This window comes from Rhipicephalus sanguineus, chromosome 1 (genome assembly GCF_013339695.2).
Source record: "Rhipicephalus sanguineus isolate Rsan-2018 chromosome 1, BIME_Rsan_1.4, whole genome shotgun sequence".
Lineage (NCBI taxonomy): Eukaryota > Metazoa > Arthropoda > Arachnida > Ixodida > Ixodidae > Rhipicephalus > Rhipicephalus sanguineus.
This window is the reverse complement of record NC_051176.1, coordinates 262,726,467-262,753,237: the sequence shown is the minus strand read 5'-3', so window position 1 is coordinate 262,753,237 and position 26,771 is coordinate 262,726,467. Positions and strand designations below refer to the sequence as shown.

The following is a 26,771-nucleotide window of genomic DNA, read 5'->3' as shown; positions in this document are numbered from 1 at the left end:
GAAGCAATTTTATTTACGTTTCGCTCGGGGTCCGAGCTCCATCATTGCTTTCCACGCGCGTCTGTTGTTTGATGTTTCTGTGAATATTTCACCGGACCTAGAAACCCTTTGTTGTTTTGGTCTATATATGTGTGTGTGTGTGTGTGCGTGCGTGCGTGCGTGTGTGTGTGTGTGTGTGTGTGTGTGTGTGTGTGTGTGTGTGTGTGTGTGTGTGTGTGTGTGTGTGTGTGTGTGTGTGTGTGTGTGTGTGGTAGACCATACTTTGTCAAAGGGCAATGTCTTTTTGACAAAGTCTGGTCCACCAAACTAAAAGTTAGGAAAGTGCAAGCTTTCTCGCAAGATCGCCAGGTAAAGCTCTCATTTCTGAAGCTCATTGTCATATGCCTCTTGGCCTGCGTCCGTGATCACTCGCTTGACACGTGCTCTTGAAAAGAGTAATTTATTCTGAAAAACGAACGTTCTCTGTCGAAAGTACTGGGACACCTAAAGAAATAACGAACCGCCCAATTTACTAAATGCTGCCGTTGTCGCTATTTTTAGGCCGGAAGGAAAACCACATTTCAGGCGGCCGTCTGATTTCCGCGCCACGAACACGCCCGCGAGCTGTGTGCAGACTCCTCCGCGACTTCAGAGCCTGACCAACATCTAAACAATCGTTTGGTCATCGGTGAAGCCCGGCAATAGTGCTTTAGAAACGAAGTTTGAAGCCCGGCAAATGTGCTTTTGAAACAAAGTTGTAAGGACCTCACCGCGCCAAAAGCCAGCGGCGCGTTCTGGCGCGGTTTCCGTGGCGCCATCTAGTTTACAAAAGGATAGATACGAATATTTTTATGCATGGCCTTAGAAACGGGGCTGCGTGCACTGCGACAAATTTCGGAGGCCATGTTTTGTGGCTGGCCACGAATGTATGTGAGAATGATATTCCAAGGCATTGTTTATCACAAACAACCAGCTCTTGAATCGCAACCGCAGTAGCACCCGCAGTTCTAGTGGCTCCAGTAGCACCTCACGTTTTACCTCACCTATGAAGAGAATACAGCTAGCATGCTCAAACATTTAAGTTCGAGCGCCTGTAGGGCGCACTTTAGTGTATTGTGCTCAGTGTTCGACTGTCACTATGTTGTTTCGAAGCACTAGTAATTTCTATTCAAGACAGCACACCATAGGTACGTTGTTTATTAAACAAAATTGTGCCGTATAATGCCTGCCACCTTGCCCTGCGTCAGCAGAGGATAGCGCCGAAATCGCGGGCTCGGGTCTCTCGGGGGTAGCTTGAAAGAGGGGAGGGGGGTAGCAGACTGCCAGAGCGCCAGACTATCAAGCTATCTGACCGCAACGCCTGGAGACCGCCGACCGACGCATATCCGGAAGCAGCGACCAAGAGAACGCCAAACCAGCACCCGACACTTCGGCTGCTTCGGCTACGCCGACTTTGCCCACAGCAAGTCATGTGACCAGATAGCAGAAAAATACAAAAGGCAAGAAACGCGGGGTAGGAAAGAGACACTGGGAGAGAGAGTGAGGAGAGTGTGACGCATGCGCAAAGGCAGTTTCAGGCAGACGGCTGCATAACCTCAATCCTCCTGTTTGTTACCGCGCGGCGGAGCGGTTTTGTTTTTATATTCGAGTTTCCGATCGCCCTACATAACCTGATTACATGAAAGCCAAAATTTGGAATACTGTGTCACGATATCGAGAAGAAGACGACATCAGGGAAGGAACTGCGCGTCGCTCGCGTGGATTGGAGGTGAGGGTTTCTGGGATCTTGACCCACAATGGCGTCCAGCCTCGTAGCAATAACTACATTGATATTGGTTATATTTGCTCGAATGAGGAGGCTAGTGCTGCTACGTTGCACTCAGCAACAAACACTTCTCAACTTATGAGTGTTTGTTGTAATTGCTGTATATGCTGCCCCGCTTCGCTTGCCACGAAAGTCCGTACGGGTCACATACAAGTGGTAAGGTTTGCGTCTGCTCGAGTTGACCTGTGTTGTTATGTGTATGTGTTGGCGTTCCTAACGTTCGGCCTAAGAATTTCGGAGAAAAATTTGTCCGGAGACTTTATTGTGAGTGAACACTTTCACCTGGTGAAGCGTGCCTTCACCTCCTTGCCTTAAAAATAGGAATCGTGGCTGTGACGGTCCGCGTTCTCTTTTTCTGCTTGGTTGTTTGTGCATTTGGCCATCCGTGTTGTTCTACTTTTTTTTTCTGCGTGTTTTTTAGTGCGTTCCGCTATTTATGGTGGCTCTCCGAGCTCCTTTGGTTTAGTTGCCGCAGAATTATCACATACGCGAGCCGTGAGCTGAGAAAAAAAGGAAAACAAGCAGTGTTCGATATGCCTCTTTTACTCGATCTCCCGTCGTGTTTTTTAATCTCGCGATGTTGTTATCTGCGATAAGTGTAGATGCGTCTGACGCCAAGTTTGTCGCCCGAAGCGTTTTTTTTTTTTTTTTAATTTTTATCACGCTTGTTTCAAGCCCAGTCAAATGAAGTGTGGTGACGCTTCGTGTTGCTCTGTTTTTGCTTGGCTGTTGTCTTGGCGCATGTACAGGAAAGTGCTGCGATCGAACGGCGCTTCTTATTACGTCCGTCGCCTCTGAGCTTCCGATGGACGTTCGGCGTCCGCTGTTCAGCGCGCTTCTTATTTCGTCTCCCTGGTTTCCTGATCGGGGATAAGTCACTCGTTGCAACGAGGGCGAAAGTACGCCTGCAAGAGACAGGGCTTTTCTTTTGATGGTTCGTGTTATGTCGGAATATCAGGGGGGGGGGGGGGGCAACAACCGCACGCAATAAAGCGATACGAGGTGAAGAGCCCCGCAGCTTGCACTGCTTGCTTCGGATGCTTTGGAGGAGCTTGACACACAATGTTTACAGGCAAGAAACGTCAAGTTGGGGGCGTTGTTAACAAGCTCGTAAACGTCTCTTACGAGCGAACTAACGTTTGCTCTCCAACATTCGTTTCTGGACTCCTTTCAGTTATTTTCGTCTTAACGTAAGGTCTTGAACGAAATACGACATATCCACATGTTATATGTATCAAAGTACTACGTTGTACCAGCGTCTGGTTGTACCAGGAGGCGCTCGTTGTGCTCTGGTGAAAGAACTCCATGCTTATTGTATGTAAAGTAAGGAGAAAAAGAACTGTCAAAATAGAGGAGTCTCGTATTACAATATTGTTGCATTGTTGTTGCGGCGATGGGAATGCCTTTGTGAGTAATTACTTTTCACATGTCATGGCTATCACTTCCGGGATACGTTGAATGGGAAAGCAAAATCATTAGCTTAGCTGTGACTTCTTTTTCTGTGGTACTAACCGTGATTTGGTTATTAGATGCCTTTAAAATGCAAATGCTCAAAAGCAGTGCTTCTGCCTGCTTTCTAGAATAATCTCGGGTAGCCGTGTAATAATACCCCAGTCGTAAGGGCTACTTTCAATCATCTAGTAACGTTGACTTTCAATCGCGATTAGCTCCCTCACGAAGTTTGTGCAGATTAGCCAATCGCGACGCACTACAAGTGCACGTGCGACGCCGATATTAGGCAGTTTTAGGATAGACAGTGGAGTCTTTTAGCAAGTTACGGAAATACGGTACGCAAATACGGTAAGGCAGTACGGTAGCGTTCCTCATTTCCCGCTGGTTGTGCTAAGTTAGCGTTTGCGGCCCGCTATTTCCGTCACTTAACGGGAGCCCGCAAGCGGTTAGCGTACGACGCATGCGCAGTTGCGCGAAAAGCCAACGCAAAGCTTTGCGTACGCTATTACTGTTTTCGAATAGCGTACGCAAAGCTTTGCGTTGGCTTTTCGCGCAACTGCGCATGCGTCGTACGCTAACCGCTTGCGGGCTCCCGTTAGCGGGCCGCAAACGCTAACGCTAACTTAGCGTACGCCATTCGAAAACTGCCTATTAAATGCTATGCTGTCACGTTTTCTTCTGCATGAATGACAGGTGTTTATTTAAATACATACCGCAGACTACTCACGTTACTAATGTGTATTCAGGTGCAAAAGTTGGCAGGCATAGGGGTATTCTTTTGCTTGTTCAATTTGCCAACTGTTGTGTTTGTGAAGTTTGTTGAGAGCAGGCCTATTTCAACTTTGCATGCATTGACGAGGAAGTTGAGAATTTTCTGCCATGCGTTAACCTAAACTTATCTCCTCAGCTTTTTGCAACCTCATCTTGCACAGTATTGGATTCAGTGTTTCAGTTAAGGTGTTGTAGGAAAATAAACACACTTCAACCAAAAACTTACCGTCATCACTATAACTTCTCGAGAGTTCTACAGCCCTTCGTAAAGCATGTACGATAAATGTTGCACGCTTGCGCTTGTTGCGTGCGGTCTTTCTTTCTTCTTTCTTCTTTCTTTCTTTGCCTCTCAGTAGTAGAGTCTGCCGATTTGCTTCCGTATAGTGTCATTGGCCGCATAAGGGAGAAACCACGTAGTCTGGCTTGGGTGGCAGTTTGCACTGTTTTCGTTGTTTGTCTTTGGCCTATCATTGTAATCTTGTCTCTGGTGCCACATCATGTGCTTGGAGGAAGCCTCTTCTGATAAGGCTATCTATGGGGTCCTGTTTCTTTTATCCTTACCACTAAAGCGATGGAGACTGAGTGGCGATGGCTGAGATGCCACTGCACATACTTGTGGTGCTTGAGTGGCCACAGCTGGGTTCTTGTCAGTTGACCTAAGGCTGTGGGGCATTCTTGTTTGTTGGAGTTTGTCACATTCTTTAGCGCTTATATTTATTAGTGTACAACGCTTTCGACCATGTGCACTAGCAGCATTCTCATGCACAAGTGTAAGCTTATTTAGGCAAGGCATTAATTAATGTTTTGCCTGTGCAGTGAGATTTTATTGCCCGAACATACGCTTTCTCCTGCTGCTCTGCGAAGTATTTTGAGAAATTTTTTCCCAGTGCTGTCATGCAAGAAATTGTTACATATAATGCAAATTGAATATTTTACTTCCTATGTGCATGTATGTCGGTACACTTGCAAATCAAAACTATTCAACACACGGCGTTAGAAATTAGGGTTATCATCCCTCCTTTTGTTGGTGTTGCATTGAGAAGCAGTGGGATAAATGCAACGATGAAACATGATCATATTTTAAGGTAAATGCACTGCTATGGTCAAGCACAACTTTACAGTGGCTTTTTCAGGACACATTTTGTTTATTCAAAACGGAACCTCTAATTTTTTAAATATCCATGAAAAAAAAGTTTTTAGCTTGTTTTAGTTGGCTTTTGCGTTATTTCGTTGAATTGGAGGTTATTCATCTGCCTTTGGTTGCTGAAACTGATAGTGTTCGTATTTTAAATGTGCTTTCAGTTTCTTTTCTTTATTGTTTTCACGTATAGTTATTTAGCATGCTTTCTTCCTTCTCTAGTCGAGCATTATGTTTCTTATGATCTGGCTGAGAAGCCAGCAGTGTGCAGCGTTGTTAAGTACCTCACTTTTACAACTTGCGTAGTGCTCTGTCAGCTGTGTAAACCCTCATCTCATGGATGTGCCAAGACAGCTCTCCAATCTAAAAGTGCTTTGGCAATGTTAGCTCAGAGCGCCTCTTTCCCTCTTGTAGCCAGATAGGCTTCATCCTGTGGTATCTCACTCTTTGCCAAACTTTTGGTGAGCAAAGTACAAGTGAGGCCCGCTGAGCATGCATGGGGGCGACCAGCTTCTGTACTGCCAGGAGTTCATTGTCACAGCAGTCTTTCTCATCTAGTGTTTATGTTTTCTGGTGGACCAGATAAGCGGTCGCTAGTAAATACGCCTGAGGTAGCGGGAACTCGCCACTTCTGTTGCCAGGCACGCTTGTTGGGTGACGCGGCCACAGATCAGAAGCTTGTTTACGGGCGCGAGACCTCTCTGAGCAGCTAGACAGCCAGCATGCTTATCTGTGCCATTCCAGTGCATATTGTCGAGAAAAATAATTAGGGGAGTGAACCATTTATCAGCCCTTGCCGTACTGCCTGAATGTCCCATGGCAGAGTGCTTGATGGAGCATGCCACTTTGCTGACTCCTAAAGATCTAACAGTGAAGAATTTTTTGTGGAGATTCAAGACACATTATCAGCTACAACACAAGCCTCTCTATAAGCACTGGCAGTGCTGTCCAGGAAATATGTTAAAATAAACTCACGCATAGGTGTTTACACGTGTACGTGTTAGTGTAGCTTCAATATGGTTTTGATAAAAGGAATAAATTTTGTTTAGAGGCATAGCACTCCTTTTGTTAGGCAGTGCCAGTGTTTACGTCTTAGTTCAGATTTTCTTCATCCAGTTCACTTGATGTGTAGCTACTGCAGTTTAGATAGGTGGGAGCGGGCTTACTAAAGTTCATTTGCTGTTTGGATTTTCATACTCATTTGCATAGAATTTACTTCATCACTTCCTCTATTAAACACAGTCAAGGCTGCTGCAGTTCAGTTCACCGAGCATCTGTTTTCTGAAGGTTGTTGCCTCATGTTGAGGCATAAGTCATAACACATTCAGAATGGCCTTATCCTTTGACATGCTTTCACCATGTTTCAGCGCACTGTCTGTGCTGGTTTGCCCTATTAGGCACCTTTTCAGAGCACTGTCTCTGTTGGTTTGGCCTGTTAGGCACCTTTTTTACCTTTGTGTGTGTGTGTGTGTGTGTGTGTGTGTGTGTGTGTGTGTGTGTGTGTGTGTGTGTGTGTGTGTGTGTGTGTGTGTGTGTGTGTTAAATGTCTTTAGAAGTAATGCAAGTAATGTGCCAGTTGTTTGCTGAAATTGTTTTGCTTTTGCCCCTCCTAACCCCCTCCTTCTTTTTTTTCTCAGCGTTTTGAACCTCTCCAAATGTTGACATGGGCAAGATCACCAACCGCCCCCAGGCTGACACAAGTAACTTGCCGTCTGGCTACATCACCAAGGGTGAGCCTTGTGTTTCCTTATTTGCCACAGAACTTGTGCAGTCATCTTTCACAGCCTTTTCTATTTGAATGCCATGTCTGGGCTGTGGTGCTGAGTGGTAAGCATTTCATGTGAACCACTTTTTTTAAGCCTGAAGAACTGCTGATGCAAACACCTGTTGCATAGAATTGTAGAAGCAGCCAAGCAATTGAGACACGAGTGAGCGCTGATAGGAATTGTGATAAGTGAAATGCATTCCTAATGAGTTATTTTTGTTACTTGTTTGTTACAAATTACTACAGCAAGTTTATGGACATAATTGTAGAAACATAGAAATAAGTATGTTATACCCCTGTCACACATGCAAACTTAAGTGCACTGTGCACTTCACTGCTAGTGTCATTCACACGCTGTCACACGGAAACACTTAGTGACACTCACTGCAAAGCGCACTTGCTGGCGAGTGCGCTCGCCAAGCTCGCTTCGCTTCGACGGAGTGTCTAGCCTCGGTACCAGTGGCTCGAGAATAAACAAGTTATTTTCCGACGCCGAGTTCATAGCATTTCTTAAACTGTTGTTTTCATTTATTAGGAATAATGTTATGCATTAAAGCATACCATATCTCAAAAAACTACTTTGCTATTCTCGTTGTCAGGCAGCTTACTGCCACGGCCGCCAGGGGCACGCCCAGCACCCACCGTGCAATGGCCGCATCGGCCGCGTTTTTACCTAAAGTTTATTTTTAGGGCTGCTTACAGCCATGACATATTATTACTTAAGAAACGTTGCCTGAAATAACAAGTATCTGTTGTTCTACTTAAGCACTCATCGCCATTACCATCATTTCCAAAGTACACTTATCTTTCTTGTGTAGCAGCTTGCCGCCAAAGTGACATTCTGGAGGGTTAAGTGCACTCGCTCATAATGACACTAAGTTTGCCAGTGTGACCGTGGTATTAAATACAATGCTAACGCAAAATGCACATACGCATTTGGTATATAATATAGTACTAAGAGCATGTGGTAATAAAATAAAGAAAAAAGTCAATAACTATATCAGAGCTAAAAATCTGTGATTGAAAAAGAAATAATGAGTATTTTTTGGGATGAGGATATACGTGTGCTACCCATTATTGTATTTGCAGTTACAGCTCTATAGGTTGCAGTTTTCTGCTGATAATCCTTTCCTTGTAATTTTTGTTACACTTTTTGAAAGCGTCATTTTAGAGTTGAGAGTTATCAACTTCCAGCTTCAGAATTTCAGTGGGTTTTCTTTATTTTTCACACATGCACCCCATTACGTTGAAAGGGGGTGGGGTGGCAAGCAAAGGGCTTGGATGTGACTTCAGTTGTAAGTTAAAGGGCCCGTAAACAGGCTGCGACTTTTTTTTTTACACCCCCCAAACAAGCTCGCTATTTCGTACAGTAGACCGCGACGATGACGTTTTCCAAATATTACAGCGCCGCGCGCCGCGCAGACCCTTCATTTCGAAAAACAATTCCCGCACTTCTTTCCTACGCCTGACCAATCCTCCTCGTACGCGCAGTGACGCAAACTCGGCAATCGGCGAGTTTACGTAGCACTGAGCTCGTCGATTGGTCTAGACCAGGCCTCAACAAGTTAACATCAGTTCCTTTTCCCACCCGCCGTTACGAAACTGTGCCTTGTTTCTTGGCCCTGCGGATGGTGCGGTTTCGGCCACGCAGATAGCACCTGCACGAACTTGACCTTCGACATGAGCAACACGTAGAGGAAGCATTGTTCACTTGTCGGCTGCAAATCGAGCGGAGAGAGGGGAACCTCCGGTAGCTCGGACGGGTCGCACTTGCTTCTGCGCTTGCTTCTGGGAGACAGAAAGAAGTGCCTTTTCTTTCCAAATAACCACTATATATTCCTATTGCACGTGCGGCAAGCGGGGTTCTTTTCTCTCGCGCCCCTTGGTCGTCTTGGAAAGCAACCACGCATTCCTACTGCATTGTGAACTGTCACAAAGGTTTGAAAATACCGAAGAGCCGAAAACTGCCCGTAAAGTTACGGAGCACGTGCGACAACGTAAACAATAAACAACCAGGGGCCGCAGCAAGCGGAAGTACATAGCGACTGATCGAGCTCGCCGATGACGTCAATTCCTGACGTCCTGTCACGTTGCCAAATTGGGCGGAGTCACGACGATGGGCTACGCCTTCCCCTCCCTGTGGCTGAGAAGGGTGGCGAGGCCGCGCGAAAATTTGAAACCAGCTGAAACGGATGTTCTAACCTCTGTAACTTCCTTATTATAGCACGTACTCGCAAAATTCTTGCGGCAACATGTTCACATTGCAAAAGTGCGCATATTTCTCTTCATTACAATTTCTGGACCTCGGGGTTGTTTACTGGCCCTTTAACACTCGTGTTGTTGTCCATGTCCATCCCATATGTCGCGCGCTATTTTTAACTGCTGTAATCTTGTACCAACTAGCACAAACGTCTGCTCTTCTAGCTACAGCTGCTACAGAGCACAGAGAATACCACTGTGTAGTTAAAGGAGATAGATATCGTTAGGAAAAAAAAATAAAAAATTAATAGTGTTGCAGGTTTTGTGCTTGCCTGTCTGTTACATCTGACCTACAGAAGGCACCATTGTATAACAGACTCGGCGATTTCATACAGAGACTTTCAACCTGTAGCTGCAGAAGTCTGCTCTACCTATTTGTTTGATATACGCATGACACTTTGTCTCAGCAGCCAGTAATGACTGCACATTAAGCGAGGACAGTATGGCGATACTGTTCTGACAGCTTCTACACTGAGTGCATCTTGTATCACTGTAATTATGTATCAGGAAACGGGACCACGATATTGCAAACTTCAGGCTTCTCAGTTGTTGCTGTGATGTTATGCTTTCAATCACTGTTTTGAGTTGTTATACATACCTGACGTCTTGTTTTTTAATGTGGTTCTCGTGTGTGTGTGTATGCAGGTTCTCTGGTGCCAATAGGACAAGACGCATCGGTTGTCAAGGAAGAACATTATGGCCGGCAGTCTGGGCTGCCAGTGAATCACAATCCAGTATCGTCATACCGAGAATTGCCGTATTCGGAACTGAGTGAACTTGCAAGTGCACTTTGCGAGCAGTCCCACAGGATGGAGTCTAATCTCAGCACGCTCGATTGTACCCTGGACACTACCAACCAGCATGAGGACTCTGTGTCTTCTACTGTACGAGACATTGCCCAGGTTTGTGATACCTGCCCCGAATAACGTAGCAGTCCCTTTCATTGTTTTGTTTTGTTTTTAATCTTCAGAAAGGGGACCATTTAAGGGACGAATTGGGCAGTCCTCCTTACTTTTCTTTTTAACCATTAAACGAAGGTCCTAGCGCTCTAACCACTGGGAAGTTTATTTTTATTGGCAAGCCTCAGAGCATCCTAGGTAATTTGAAATAGAATAGCTTTTCAGCAGTTTGTTTCAGTCTACTCATTGTGAAGACTGATGCAGCAGCATAACGGACAACCTAATGAGTAGAAGTGAGTGTCGAAAAATGGCTGGTCTGCTCCTTACACGACTACTTTCTGCATCTATGACATCATGACACAGTAGTGTGAAACTGGTTCTAGAAAAAGTATTGTAATTAAATTGTCAGTTGAGGTTTGCAAATATTTTTTTTTTTTATAAAATTTCCAGACTGCAAATTTAAGTCCTGCCACAACCTTCAACAAAAAAAGAAACTTTAGAGTTTTAGTCCAAAAGTTACAGTTCTTTCTTTCTCTTATAAAGCATAGATGTTTAACCCCTTAACTGCTTATGACAAGCTGTGCTTGTCATGGCTCTTCACCAATGCTTCAAGAGGCTTTTGACGAGCCACACTCGTCAAATGGTGTTTTCCTATTTAAAACATAGATGGCAGCACGGGTTTTATGATTGGCGCTTTTGCTGAATGAGAGTGCACACTGAACGGTGAAATGTTTTGCGCCTTGCGTTTCCAGCGCGTTATAAACGAACATGGCGCTTTGCTGTGCTTTGAACTCTACCACAAGGATGGTAGCCTAGAAGACAGCGCTAGAAGTCGCAAGCATGCCACAAATTCCAAGAAACAATTTCTTCTCTCCGGGCCCTTCCAGTCTGCCTAGTGACATGTGTGACGTCAGCGTGTTAAGTCTGTGATGCGGTATGCAGGTGATGCTGCGATTGGTCGAACAAGAACCTGCGACTTCCGGTTAGTCTGCAAGCAGCTGCCTGCGCTCCTTCCTGTTCTTCGTCGTGTTGCCCGTATGCGCGCACTTGCGAATCAGCAACTGCAGCCCGTAACGCAACTGCCAAATCGCTAGCATACCAGCACAATCGCGCCTAGCGGTCTGATAGGCTGTGCGGGCTGAATCCGACAGGGTTTTGCGATGGCTTTCACGCATCAGTGCTTGGCTGCAAAAGTGCCGACTGGAAAAACGTAAAGATGCGACACGTGTCACCATACGGGTCCATCATTTTGGAGATCTTTAGAACGCGTGCGCGCAACACAGGGTTCATACGAGCCCAATTTGCATGGGCCGGCACGGCAACAACAGTGGTTAGTCGAGAAGCACGGAGTTCAGCAGGGTCACAGCAACCGAAAGTGCCCGCTGTTTCGAAGAGCGCGTCAGCGATTACGGTATGTCACACGAGATTGGGAGGGGTAGTACTCGGTGAGGAGGGCAAAGCGGCTTGGGAGAGGAGACCAGCAGACGAGTGGAGGGTAGCGAAGGAAAGAGTGAAACGAGCGATCGCAGCATTTTGAAAATTTCTAACGGCTACGTGTTCATTGTAGACTCATGTATAACTGTCACACCACTACTAAATTTCGACCTCTGGGTGGTTTAGGGGCCCTTTAAGCTTTAAGCAAATGGGCCCCCAAAAAAATTCCTGGCTATGGGCCTGGGTATTACATGACAGTGCGAAATATGATGAATGAAGCATTTTGAAAGCCATAAAACGTTTTCGCAAGTTGTTTTGTCTTGACAACAATTTTTCGTAATTTAATCAGCATTTAAGGGGTTAAAGTGTTTTATATGGTCAAATTGGTAAAATTATGAAAAAACATTTTGTACGATAAAAAGATGTCAAAATGTGAATGTTACACCAACAGTCATAACTAAGAAACGGCACAAATCAAAAGTGACTTGGCACATACGTAATCGAGACATTGACCTTTCCACTAAATAACCAATGTTACCATATCTCTAGCTAAAGTGAGATTTAAAAGTACCAAAAATGTTTACTTCCAGCTCAGTTTTTTACAGCGAAAGCTGTTATGAGATCATTTCACCAGCCGTTTTTGGCGCCGTAGTTGTCCGCCGCCGCCGGTGTCCGTAACCAGTATCGCTCGAAATAAGAAAGAAAAAAACGAAATAAGAAAAAAATTCCAGGATGGAACGAGGTTCGAACCTGGGCCCTCTGCGTGGGAGCCCAGTATTCAACCTCTGAGCCATGCCGGTGCTTGAAACTGCTTTGCAAAAAGGTCCTATACAGGCTTCATGTCGGGAAGGAACCACATTAGCATATGCAATATAGCGTGGTAGAAGAGTAAAATAAGCACCAAGCGTCGCACAACGCGAATTCTGTAACCAGGCGTCACACAATGCGAATTGCGCAACGAGTAGGTTGTTGAATGCTTCCAACCCATTACAAAGGGCTCTGCCATAATTCTTCATCGTCATCAGGCACAGCATCAACAAAGTGCGCATAATGCCTTACATGCGTTTAGCAGGTACCAACGCTCTCCGTAGAATGACGAAAAATGGCACAGTGCCTGCTGCCCTACTTCTAAAAAATTACAGTGATTTATAGCGTAGTGGGTTCCTGGCAAGTGCACTTGTATTGGTTGCCAAGGAAGCCCATAAGCGCATGATCCACTTCCTCGGGGTCTCAGTAAAATTACAGTAATTTATAGCGTAGTGGGTTCCTCGCAATTGCACTTGTATTGGTTGCCAAGGAAGCCCATAAGCACATGATCCATTTCCTCGGGGTCTCAGTAAAGTTCTTCGCCCCCCCCCCCCCCCCCCGTCTCTCTCCCACGTCAACGTATGTTATACAGCATGACGGGAGAGGGAAATAGCGACCGGGCGTCACCCAATGCAAATTACATGACTGGTGGGCCGTTTAAAACTTCCAACCCATTACAAAGGGATGAGCCATAATTCTTCATCGTCATCAGTCGTCGCGTCAACAAAGTGCACATAATGCCTTACAGACGTGTAGCTAGTGCCTCGCTTCTCTGCAGAATGACGAATAATGGCTTAGTAGATGCTTCCCAAGTTCACAAAAATTGTGATTTATGGCGTAATGGGTGGACTTATATTGTAGCCCCAAGAGAGCTTAACGGGCTCTAGAAACGCCGCTCTTCCAGCTTTCGCTGTGACTGTGCTGCGGTTTCAGCGCAGGCCTGGCGTTTTTATCATACAGTTGCCCAGAGCATAAAAAGTGACCATCCATTATCAGTTCTGCTGCTTCATCGCACAGGTTAATGTTTTAAGAAACAGCATGCCAAAATGTGAAAACAAGGTTTGGGAAAAATGGGTCTAGAGCTTTTAAGCAAATGTCCAGCTGATCATAAAAACATCTAATAAATATAAAGTTTATCATGTTTATAGCTTGGGCCCTCCTCAGAAGCTGCATGTTAAATTTTTACGTGAGTTGAAGCACGCATTCTTTTTTTCTTGCCTATTTGGCGTCTGAAGGTGACAGGCGTGCACCCTTCCTGTAACGATATGAGAGGCAAACCGTTAGTTATGTGCTACACATGATCGATGCCTGTCTTCTTTAAAATTTGTCGTATAACCCTGTTTCCATCATTGAACTTAGCTGACAGCATTGTAGAAGCTAAATAAAAATAATTGGCATGCTTAAAAAGGCCATGACATGGTCACCCAAGAATTACAGTTTTCAGTGAAAAATAGAAGTAAAAGGTCTATTGTGCTTGTACATATATGAAAAACGGACTGTAAAAGAATATTTCAGTGCAAAATAAGCCCTAGATGTCGCCGAATATAAACCCCACCCAGCGCCGGTGACCGCCATTTTGCCATGGCGTGTGTGACGTCATGGGCTGCATGGAGCGGAACCGTAGTCTTCTATCCAAGTTTCAGCCATTCCAAATCGTTCAATTTCAATGACAAGCTGAACAAATCTGAAATAGCTCGATTGCGCGTGCAGTTGAGCATGGAACAAAATCGTTTGTCGGAATGCAGACACTCGCACAGCAAGCAGCTTGTTTGTTACGTCATGGCTCGTGAGTGTGCCAGTGTTGCCAGACTCTCAGGCCGCTAGCGTGTTTATAAAAATATTCAAGTATAAATTGAGGGCTCGACCAAATGTGCTAAAATTTTGCCAGCTTGTTTGTGAACACACAAGGATTAACCGAGATAACACAGATTATGATTGAAAATTGGGTTGTCATGGTGCTAAGTATACATTTTTCAGACCAACAGAGTATGAGTGCCCCACAGCCCTCTAGTAGAAGTCTTTATCGAATTCAAGAACATCAGGCATTATGAAATGCTTCTGTAAGGTTTTATAGCATACTGCAACAAATTGTCATGACAAAACATTTTCATATGTAGCAGCCTTTCTGGTGAATTGGTGCTCCTTACCGAGTTAGAAACTTTCAGTTTCTGTTTCAGGTGTGTACAGGAGGGGCCGTAAAAGTGGCCATAATTTTTTAATGGCCTAAGGCTTGTGAAAACAAACGGAAGCCTCTGAAATGTTAAAAAAAAATTTTTTTTTCAAGAATATTTATTTTTTAAGGTGGTGACATGTCTTAAAGGATGTAGTGCTCGAAATTTTCAAGTCAGTATGTGTGAAACGTCCAGATTTTGAGCCTGTTTGTATTGTACTACTATAGGATATAAGTGTTGACAGTCATTATGTAGGGTATACCTTCTTGTATGTATGCCTTCTTTTCTATCCTCTTTTTGACACATTTCATGTGCCAGTATTTATTTGCAGGTTGCATAGACTGATTGTTAAGGGGCCCTGCAACACTTTTCCAAGTAGCCATGGAATGGCTTCATTAAAGGAGCTTACTTCCTCACTAATCGAGCACTGCAAAAGTTTTTAGGCTCTGTCCAGTACGAGCAGAGTTACAAAGATTTGTCACCCGCTGTAATTGCTTTCTCTCTTCTCTCACCCTGACGAAAGCGCTGGAAGCTAATCAGGGAGGGGTGGCACAGGGGAAGAAGATACGTCACGCGCGGCGTACTTTCAGTGCGATCGCGCACGTGTGTGGGCAAGTGACGGCCTCTCGCAGCAGCCGCAGTAACTACCGAGCGCACCATGTGCCAGTGACGCCGTAAGCATCATTTTTGTTGAGAGAAGAGAAAGCACTTTTTAGCTGACTGAGAATTTATTGTAAATCCCAGGCTGCGTGCTGCGCTATAATGTTTGGCTCGCGTGTTTTCTGTATATATATATATATATATATATATAATATATATATATATATATATATATATATATATAGTATATATATATATATATATATATATATGATTGCCAGTAAAATTTTTAGACATCAGCGATAATACTGGTACCTGTTATTATACAAGGCATGCGTGGGTGTGTAATTAAGGGACGAAATGTGTTGTGTCCCATGACAGTTGCTAGCCCCTTCTAATTCTTAGGACACTTTCTCGCATGGCATACTGCAGAGAAAGTGACTATAAGCAATGTTTGGCATGCGATAGATCAATGCCAGACCGTACAGTATTTTTCCCCCTCGGTCAGCGCGAGATTATTGGTGCGCAAGGTTCGGCTAGTTTGGCCGTTTTGTAGACAGGCAATCAGCTTCATTTGCGCCTGTTAGTAACAGAAAAACGTGAATGTTCAGCTAGAAGCAACAAAGGCAGCAGATATTTCCAGACATGAGCAAGCAAAAAGTTTGAATTAACCGAATTTGTGCAGTGAGGCAGTTTGAATTAAGCAGCTTTAAAATACATTGAAAACATAATGGGCCAACCAAAAATTTAAAATTTGTTTGAATTAACTGAAAGTGTGAATTATCAAGAGTCTGCTGTATATATATATATATATAGATACACACACACCAACATATATGGTGGTGTCAGATGCTGATGACTAGAGGCCGGATTTTAGGCACTAAAAAGCTCGTTTTAGGCGCCGAAAATAGGCAGGCAAAAAATAATGTTTTAGGCTTCCAAATGCGTAAATATAGGCACAATGAATTTTCACATAAATGCAAATAATTTCAGACAAAGACGTGCGCGACCTCTATCTACGACAGGAAAACAAAAATGTTATTGCTTAAGATGGCACAGTATATATCAAAACATTTATTGAGGAAGGAAAAACAAAAGGGGTCCAGGGAGCGGGTGGGTGGGGCCCCTATTCCAGGGCTCCACTGACCTGAGTGGCCCGCCACGCCTGGTCTAGGAGTGCTAGTTGCACCTCCTGATCCTCGCAGGCAAGCAGAGTCTCCCACGGCTCCCTTCCGGAAATTTTGCCGGATGTTTGTGGCGAGTTACAAAAACGCCAACATATGAACATAGCGTGCTTTGTCGCGCACGGTTCGCACTCCCGTGTTCTGCAGAGTGAGTAGTGTCCACTGTCGAATCAACACACTCCTGTGTGTCTTACCGGCATGACTGAGAAGTGCAGAGTAGGAGCAGACAGCCAGATTGCTAAAAGACCAGAAGCGAGGGATTCCTCCTATTGGCCGGGTCGAATTGCGTAGAGCCAATTTCTCTCCTGGCAGTCAACCACTGGCGTCGGGGGGGGGGGGGGGGGGGTCAACCTTCTCCCGTCCCCCGAAACTCTTTAGTGTTGCCTGTGGGTATATACGTGCACATACAAACGCATGCACAAACGTATATAAAGTATGGTTGTTACCCCCTTGAAAAAGATTTCTGGCTACGCTACTGCAGTGAACACCTTAAAAAGTAAATTACAAAACAAAAGCTGCGTGCACATCACATTTTTCTTTCTTTTTTTGCTCTTCACTCTCCTTTCCGCTGACGGCTCTCCGCTGGCTTCACATTCGCCAACCACTCGGGCCATGTCAGCGTGGCGGCGAATGCTCGCCGGCGTGTCCCGCTTCACTGATGCTAGCGGATGTTGGCTGGTTGAACTAGAGGACTAGGTTAAACCCCATAGTTCCTAACAGTCAATCTTACGTGGTAACATGAATAACGGTCTCAAACAGCACCCGGGAGCGAAACTTGAGGCTAAATAGCGTTAATATAAGTGCCAATTTTGAAAATAGGCATCTATAGGCATTTATGAGCATTTAGGCACGAACGCCAAAAATAGGCATTTATAGGCACTATAAAAACACTATAAAAGCCCTTCTTAACCTCTAATTCATGCTTATATATCAAAATGGCGCGATAGGAGCGCAAGGAACAAAATAGGCATTTGCCTAAATTCCGGTCTCTACTGATGACGTAGCAGTTCCTTAATTCTGTCACTACCAATACTCGATCACTCATAATAAAGTGATCGTTGCAACACATTGTAAGGCGGAAGCAAATGCTAGCTATTCATTTCTATTTGAGGTTTGGAGAAATAGCTTTTTGATGTTAGCCTAAGTGGTGCACAAACTGGCGCCCCAGTGATGATTTCCTTTGAGTAACAACCATCAATCTCGAAGGCTATGCTTTCGAGTTCTACGAGCGCCAGATTAAATAGTGGAAACTGGAAACGTCGTGGCTGCCGTGTTTAAGGCGCCAACTTTTGACAATGTGTGTTGCAGGTTGTCAGAAAGTTTCATCGCCCTTGCACTCCCATTTCAGTAGTTATGTTAATGTGTAGTGCTTCACTGACTTTGCTTGACTGTGAAACTCACTCTAACTGCAAGTTAGAAAGAGGGTCTACAAGGATGGAATAAAGCTCCGATTGGCCCATCCTTTTCTAAATAGCTTGGACGTATTAGTTGGCACACCTTGTGTAGTTCACGTACAAAGCATTAATAACACTTCTCTGTCTCTTTTTTTTTTTTTTGAGTAGGTTTAATTTTAGACAAAAATTGCTTGGTGTTTTATATAAAGGTAGACATCAGTAACAAGTCCAGTCGCTGCTTGCCTGCAGTGTCCGTCATTTTGCAGCACAGGTTGAGCTTTATGTCTGCACGTAAAACTGTTGTTTTAATCGGTTAGCACTCGTGGAGCTGTGCACTCACTGGTATCATTTCCACACACGAGCTGCGTCTCCTTTGAAGCTTTCTGCTATTATCAGGCGAATGAGAGTCTTCTTTTTTTTTCCAGTTTTTGCATTTTATTATTATGTGGAAGAGTCACAGATTCCTAGCAGAAAAAAAAAAAAAAAGTCCCAAGTCCTAGTGTCTTACTAGGAGTGGTGGCATAGAGAGCAAGATGTTGACTGCTGTGGCATGTTTTTGAATTTCAGGATAGTGGCAGTCTGCTGCAGGAGCCCAACTCAATGCTGGTGCGCATGCTTCACATGACCGTAAAGGAGGAGCAATCGTGGCTTGGTGCACTGGGGGGCAGCCCTTGCTCTGGCAGCCCCTCCTCCAGTCGGGCCAGTGCAAGCCCCCCGCCACAGTCCCCATGCAGAGCCCTGGCAGGAGCCTCTCCTCTAGCTGTGTCTGAGGAAGCCACGCTCGGGGATGCCCCGCAACCATCCGAGACACCCTTGGCATCGCGCTCGGGTCCAGATTTTCACAATCTACAGACTGCTTTGCGAGCATTGATCAAGTGAGTTGACTGATATTGTGTTGGGAGTGGGGAGGGACTTCTTTGTAGAGCAGTGCACACTAATAAAAAGAAACATTTAGGGTCTGGCCTGTAAAACATATTTTACAAGCATATTTGCATTTGTTTAAAAAATGTTGATTATGCTAGCCAAAAAAGCTTAAGGCCATACTTTACCTTTTTTTAATCATGTATTCAAACTGTGGCATTGGTGAGACCAGTTGGACATTGCTCATTTCACTGTAGTATTATTGCCTACATTGACCGACTTTAACAGTTAAACCTTTTAACTATGCATAGAGTGTGATCCTATTCTGTAAATAAACTAATTGCTATTGTCACAATATCTCTGGGAGCGGTCACATTTCAATGGAGGTGAAATGCCAGAAGCCCACATACAGTAAAACCTCGTTAATTCGAACTCGGTTATTTCGAAATCCCGCATAATTCGAAGGGTTTCTGTGGTCCCATATTTTGCAATGTAAATCTGAGTGGATAATTTGAAGCGGCGGTCAGCGCCAGCCCAGTTAATTCGAAAACTTTGAGCGCCATGTGCCAATTCCCGATCCCGATTTCGCCGCAAATCCGCGGAAGCGACGGCCCTTAGGAGCCACGGGGCAATGCAGTGTAGCGATATTAATGAGTAACAGTTGAAGCAACCCAGCCTCGCTGCTGCTAGCGAAAAAAAAAAAAAAAAAAACACTGTCTCATGGTCAGCTAAAAACGTGTGTGCACCTGTGGAAGAGAAGATGTGCTTCACTGCAACACAGCGGTGACACGCGGGCAGCACGTCGCATGCTTCTTGCAACGTCAGCGCGTCATGATTTACCCATTCTTTTTGGGAAAAGGAAAGATAATAAAGGACGGTCTGACGGAATTCATGATGTATGTGAACCTCCGATTGGCGGTTGCTTCGGCAATTTCCGCACTTGCACTGCTGGCGGAGTACTTGCCTGTAACGCCTACTTCGAAAACTCAGTGAAAACTTCAATGATCATGTTTTCCAGCCAGAACACATTGCGGATTCCGTCACACTGGCCATTATCATATTCTTTATTTTACCAGAAAGAATGGGCGAATGGTCGCATCATGATACGCTGAGGCGGCGAGGAGCAGGTGACATGCTGCCCGCGTGTCACCACTGTGCTGCAGTGAAGCACGCCTTCTTTTCCGCAGGCACACATTTTAGCTGACCACGAGACTTCTTTTTTTTTTCTTTTTTTCTTTTTTTTTTTTTTTTTTTTTTTTTTTGCGCTGATAGCAGCGAGGCCTGCCGTTTTCCCGAGTTCGCAGCAAAAATGGGACCAGGTATTGCTGGAAAACAACCCTTGGAGTCACAAACTAGAAGGCCAAACGACCACCTCTGATTACTTTCAGTAATTCAAAGTTCCTTGCATCCCGCTTTTTGTATGTTTCGTTAATTCGAAAACCCGCTTAATTCGAAAGTTTTTCACAGTCCCAGTGACTTTGAATTAACGAGGTTTTACTGTACTTAGGTTTAGGTGCATGTGAAAGGACCTAGGGTGGTCGAAATTTTCGGAGTACTCCACCATGACATGCCTTATTTTATATAGTTGTTTTGGCATGTAAAACCCCAGAATTTATTATTAATTATTAAGGTGGAGGTGGTGGTCACATGGTATCGCAAGAAACTTAAGAGCATTAATATAGAGCATGCCATTAAATTCATTGTGGTCGTTGAAGGGTATATAGCAGAAGTCCAATTGGCACTCACAGTTGTGCACTTCTCTTGGAAACACAGGGGAACAATAAAGTGCTGAAGGGACTCTGCTTTTGATGGCATGGTTATATATAGTGTGAATGTGTGCATGCATGTATATCAGTGGCATCAGGTTGGAGTATTGCTAACTGGCTTCCTTTCCGCGATTTGAGTCGGGGAAAGGATTTCCGCGATTTGAGTTCAGGGGAAGATGTAAGCTTGAAGAGATGAAAAGTTCTTGAACTCGGGGTGTTGCTAGAGCCAATGTTTCAACAAGCGGTCTTGTGTTCTTCAAGGCCACAGCTCACTTGCAGCCTTGAAGAAGACAAGACCGTTTGTTGAAACGTTGCCTCCAGCGACACCCTGTGTTCAAGAATGCACTTTAGTGTCCCTTTAATGAAACCATTTCAGAAAGCCACAAAGTCAAGCAACATTTTACGTCAGAGTGAAAGGTCAATGCTTAAAAACGTCTAAAATGGCAATATTATACACAGCAGTGCTTTTGTAATTAAGAAATTAAGGCGGTGGCTACATGGTAGAGCATCCGCTTCCAATGCGGTAGGTACCGGGTTTGATTCCCAGTGCCGACTGGAAACCCACCAGTTTTTTCTAAATGGTAGAGGAGTGCACCGAGCTGACGCTCAGTTGGTCTTGGGTACTCATCTCGAAAGGTGGCCTTATAAGGTTCTGTAAAGGCCCCTGGGCGCACCTGAATCCACCACAGCCTTGGCAAAATAGTCGAGCATCCACTGCTGCTGCGGGAGGCAGAGCATTGCTGCCGTTCGGTACCTATTGGTAAATAGGTACAAGTGCACTTCGGCCTGGTGCTCGGCAGAACGAAATACATACAGTAGAACCCCGCTGTTACGTTCCTTTCTGATGCGTTTTCCGGCTGTTACGTCGTTTTCCGCCAGTCCCAGCACAGCTCCCATAGGGTGCAATGTATTGGGAACCCCGCTGTTACGTCGTAACTGTGAGACCGTTCCCGTATGATACGTGGCGAAGTGCGCTCCGAGCCGACCGAGTGAGCACCGAAGAGAGCGGCCATGGTGACTTTTCATGCAGCTTGGCCTGGTTTGACCGTAACATTAGCTGCATGAGAGGCACAAGCGACAGGTACTTTCGGTTGACACAAACAAAAGCATAGCCTTCGAGATCCGCACTGCAAAGATGGCGTCTATGACGTAATTGCTCGCGAAAGCAAGGCCTTTGAGATTGGCATTTACTTATAAGAAAAACATAGCCTTTGAGATTTGTATTTCAAAGATGGTGTCTACGATGTAATTGCTTGCGAAAGCAAGGCCTTCGAGATTGGCATTTACTACTGCCATCGCGTTGGCGTATTATTTACCGGAGGAGTTTGAGCTGGTTGGAGTTCACGTGGTCGTGCGCGCGGTTCGCGGTTGGACTTGCCGCTCTGGTCGTGCTTGCGTGTTCTTAGTTCTTTCACGCCTACAGCTGTTGGTGCTAAAAAAATCACAAACGTTGATTACATTTCTGTGGATGACGCCATCCCCAGCTCCGCGTTTCTATCCGTCGACTGGACCGTGGCTGAGTGGTGGAGCCGCTTTCGGGGGTAGTTCTACTTTCGCAAGGCGTTTGACCGTTTACTACAAGCCACGGAGGTCCGACACTACAGCCATTGGTTCTACAGTATCGCTCAGAGACGCCGTAAGTGATCGCTTGTCAGGTGTCGGCCGTGGCGGCACTAGATTATGAAAAGGATGTGAGACTGCAGGTGCTCGAAAAACTTTTCGTTCTGCTCGGACATGAGTGAAAGCACCAGGCAACGTTGCACAGTTTTTTCACGCGTAAGCATTGAAATAAAATTCTGTACCACTAAATAATTTGTCGTTTTCCCCGTTTTTCGGCTCTTGCGTTTCCCGTCTCTTACGTTCATTTCCTACGGTCCCTTCAAAAACGTATCAGCGGGGTTCTACTGTAGTCGCTTGGGAGGGCACCCACCCTGTGGGAAATTGGCGACGTGGGACTGCCAGGCCTAAAAATAAGGTCATCCTGTTTTTTAGGATGTAGGTAATCATTTGCACCCCCAACGGGACATTCTGGAACACAAGCCCTATGATGTAGTAGGGCCTCAATACTATTATAAGTTCTCAAACTACCCATGACAAAAAAAGAGCATTCCATTGCATTACCAAATGGAATAAGATGCTACTTGTGCATTTCAGTCTGATTCATGCAAAAAAGAACTTCTTGATGTTACCCATCGAGAACAATGCACGTTCTGTTTTCGCTGGGCTGTGCTCCACTACGCCGCAGCGCCAGCTGTTTGGCAGTAAAGGGTCTCCATGGTGAATGTTACATCACAAGGCTGTTCTCTGGAGGCGGGCGGTTTGAAATGTGCTAATGTTACGCAGGCCACTAAAACATGATTTTCTTTCAAGCTAAGCATTTCCTTGACATAAACAAGCACTATGAGGTTTCTGGAATGCTATTTCAACAATCTGCATCACCATTAGCAGTGATGTGATAGCTGCACTAATTGCGCCAAGATGCTGCAAAAGACAGACAAATCCTGCTACATTCTGCTACATTTTCGCTATTCTGCTCCTAACGTGGTGTTTTCATATTTCAAAAACGAAATTGAGTTGAAACGCCCAAGCATGCCTCCTACAATTGCGAGCGACATCTATGCTATCCTCACGGGGGGCACTCAATATGTTACGGTGGCTGTAACCACACGCAGATCAAGGAAAACGTGCACACTTGTGCAGTGCTGGTCGGACTACATATCTATTATAGCATAGACCACTAATAACATAAGTCGCCGAAGGAGCGAATATCTGCACTATATAACCAAAACACGATTGTTCAAAGGCTGCATGCACATGTGCAAGATGCGGGTTGGCAACTTGGAGAACCGTTACGGGAAGCTTCCCCTAGACATCATGAGATCCGGCACAAAAGAGATCGCACTCACGAGCTGAACCAAGGGCAGCAGCACGCGTGAAACCAAGTTTGGGTTCGCAGTCAGGAGAACAGCAGCAGCAACTATCCTGCATAGGCCTGTCAAGCTTGTAAGTCTGCCTGCTATTGACAAAGGTGAAAGACCGCATTGCAAAGCCTTTACATTTGCGGAACACTGCCTACACTGATGGTGGAATTGAGGTTGCACACGCAATATCTGCACTTTACGACGACATAGCTATTTTTCGGACGAAAAACCGAAAAGCCAAAGAGCGGTACCATGCACTTGATAACGGGTGCCCATTTGGTGCGGAGCACACACATGAAACGCAGGACAAGCGGCCGGAGCAAATGCTTTTTCGGCACCTAGACAACCCTTCCTCACACAACACGCCCGTGTGCCCACGCCACAGCCTTTTTCTTCCTACTCCGCTCCTCATTAGTTCACTCCGCGTCCCCTCCTCCTTCATAATTCCTGACGTCGCTTACTATTACTTCTATACTTATTATTACTTCTCTGAGCCGCATTACAACTGGTCTTTCATCTCAGGGGGCTGTGCAATGGAGTTCCTTTGGGAGGTTAAACAGGAGTAAGAAAAGATCGCACTATAGCCGGTCCTGCACTCTAAGCGGTTACCTTGCAAGTGGTCTGAGCTGCACATGCATGGAATGTTACGGAATGCTTCTGAGTTCCGCCTTATTTAGCTGTTTTAGTTCTCACAAATTAAATTTTTCCACTCGGTAATGAGCCTTTAGTTGCTCCAAAAGCCTTTTTCCCTGCTATAAAATACGCTTTTGCCTCCAAGGTCTTTTTTTCCTGCTCCAAAACACGCTTCAGAATGGCTTCAGCCAATCACATCACTGCATTAGGCTTTAGTTTAGTGTTCCTTTAAATTAAAGTATTGTAATTAGTAATTATTTATTGTACCCTGAGCAATTGAGTCTCTGCAGCATTAATTACTGGGTCGACAGCTGTCCAATGAAGAAGTAAATATGAGGCCAAATTTTTCTGTCAGCGATGCCACAAGAGCTGCTATGATTTTTTTTTTTTTTGAAGTATCGTGCAGTCATGACTGTGGCATCAGTGGCGTCTTTTAAATTCTTTAGAGTGACACTAAAGGTAAGTATTGAGTCAACATGGACTGTTAAAACGCTATTTCTGAAGCGCATGTTTCAGAACTGGTATTTACCAAGGAAATGCCAAATTGTGTTTCAAGAGTCCGCATACCCCTTGTGGAATCCAAATCACCTGCCGCCAAATGAGGAGTTGCGATATTGCATGTGCCATCACGACTCCTTACTGTCCGAGAGTTGGTGCTATGGTTTCTTGCGCAACACATGAAAGTGTGGCCAGTAACCGAGCCGACAACGTCACATGGATGTGGCATTTTCTCTTACTTGCACTTAGAGCGAGTATGCAGGTGAGCAAAGACAGGGCAGCGCTATGCGGTAATGCAACTTTTTAGCAGTACTTGTCATCATCAAAACATGGTGTCTTTAACATGGCGGCCATGACATGTTTGTTACTTCCACTGTTGAACCTGGTGCTAGCAGTAACCGAAAGCACGGCCTTTGAGATTAGTGACTGTTACTCAAAGGAAACCGTTGCCGGGATGCAAGTTTAGAGGTCACGTAGGGGTCATCAAGAAGTTTCTTTGTTTTCTTTTTCAAGAATCAAACAGACGTAAACATGAAGCATCTCATTCCATTTTACAATGCATTGCAGCGATCTTTTTATTATGATTCGCCGAGTTTCAGTGGCAAAATTATACTGGGGAGCTGCTACGTCATGTGGCTTGTACCAGAATGCCCCACTGTAGTTGCAACGTTTGTCATACATTTACCTTGATTTCGCTTTTACTAAAACACTGTTGTTGGTAATATCAACATTGTAGTCATTCTGAAGCATTAATCTATCATCGCTGTAAGCTGAATTGCCGTTTTCCGCAGTGTCCCTTTAAGAGAGAAATAACTCATTCTTGCAGGGAGGTGACACAAGCCTCACCCCAGGAGCAGCATTGCAGTCCTTCAAGCATTTGTGGTGTTGCCAAGAGTCTCCTCTCAGCAGACTCTAGCTCAAACCGCTCTTCAGGGATCTTTGCTCCACCTGTATCAATGGTGACCAAGGGGGGCATCGCAAGGAGAGTAAACCAGGTCAGTGTAATGTACTCTGAGCTCTGTCATGCTTCCCACCATAACACTGGGCCTCTTTTGCAGAGCATCTAGCTGCTAGTCATGCACACAGCAGTGAAGTCGTTCATGTACAGGTCTTTTTCTTATATATCGTTAGGACAAGGGCTAAACTTTATCAAAATGGCAAGCTGGGCAAGTTGCTGGGCATTCATTTTTAGGAAAATCGCTGTGGGATGAAAATGACAGAACACAGGGCAGCTATTTATCCTGTGTTCTGTTGTCGTTGTCCCATTGCACTTTTCCTAACAGTAAACAAGAGGTACTACACTCAAACCTCTTTATAATGAACACGGATATAACGAATTATCGGTTATAACGAAGTAAATGAAGAATAGTCTTGTCATAGCTACAGTGTTACAAATAAACGTTTATAACGAATTTTCGGATATAACGAAGTTATTTTCTTGGCAGATGCAACTTTGTTATAATGAGGTTTGAGTGTACAGGCTGTTTCACACTTAGGGGAAATCTCGTAGCGCGTGGCATCGCGATGCGACCAGCACTGCAACCACGCGCCGTCAGCAGCTCGCGCGTGCGCAGATGTACAACTCCACACCCTTGAAGCGTCTGCGCGTGCGCGAGCTGCTGCCAGCGCGCGATTGCAGCGCTAGTCGCATCGCGATGCCAGGCGCTCCGAGATTTCCCCTAAGTATGAAACAGCCTGTACATTATAGAAACTAAAGCTTTAACAGGTTTATGTACAAAATTTTCTAATTTAGCTGCTGCTAAGCTTATGAATGATGCACAGTTTATTTCGTGACTAGGCCTTTCTCAGACAATGGGCAGGAGCGGCTCAAGCGTGCAAATATCCTTTTGTGGAAAACTATGAGAAAAGATATGCTGAACTGATGTCATATGCCTTTCTGTTTGATGGTCTTGTTTAGCGTCAAGATTTCATCCATGTCATTTATGCACCAACTAGCCCAACATGAACATCTACACACTTGCATTTGTGTGTGCATGCATGTTCAGTTGTGCTGACAGCAGCAGTATATTTATTTGCTCATCATGTTCTGCCTGCAACATACGTTTGTTAACTAATGCAGCTGGCACTAGATAAGGCAGCTGTTGGGTAATGCACCATGTGAGCACTATGCGAGTACACAGCAACTTCTTTCTGTCATCTCTCTCTCTCTCTCTCTCTCTCTTTTTCGTTGTAATGTACAACACTGCTGTCTGCTTTTTTTTTTCTTTTTCATTTTCTGCAAAACACTTCTCATGTTGAATAAATTACCACTGGATGTATGAAGTCCAGGATAGATTAATTAACAGCCATGCAAGACTGAATGTACCTCCCACTCCTCGTTATATTGCCAGTTGCATTGTATTCTTGGAAATGCGGTATCTAGAGCACCACTGTTGTAGCTCTTGATGCATACG

At 44.9% G+C, this 26,771-nt stretch overlaps 1 protein-coding gene across 1 annotated transcript in view; it reads left to right on the top strand.

The window, feature by feature from the left end:
• The first annotated feature begins 1,495 nt into the window (after nt 1-1,495).
• Nucleotides 1,496-26,771, top strand: part of LOC119378858 (nuclear factor of activated T-cells 5) — a 128,477-nt gene continuing 103,201 nt past the window's right edge. The window contains exons 1-5 of the mRNA XM_037647904.2: nt 1,496-1,747; nt 6,803-6,895; nt 9,835-10,091; nt 18,246-18,553; nt 25,184-25,352. Coding sequence (XP_037503832.1) covers nt 6,829-6,895; nt 9,835-10,091; nt 18,246-18,553; nt 25,184-25,352 — 801 coding nt within the window. The 5' untranslated portion in view covers nt 1,496-1,747; nt 6,803-6,828. The remainder of the gene's footprint in view (nt 1,748-6,802; nt 6,896-9,834; nt 10,092-18,245; nt 18,554-25,183; nt 25,353-26,771) is intronic.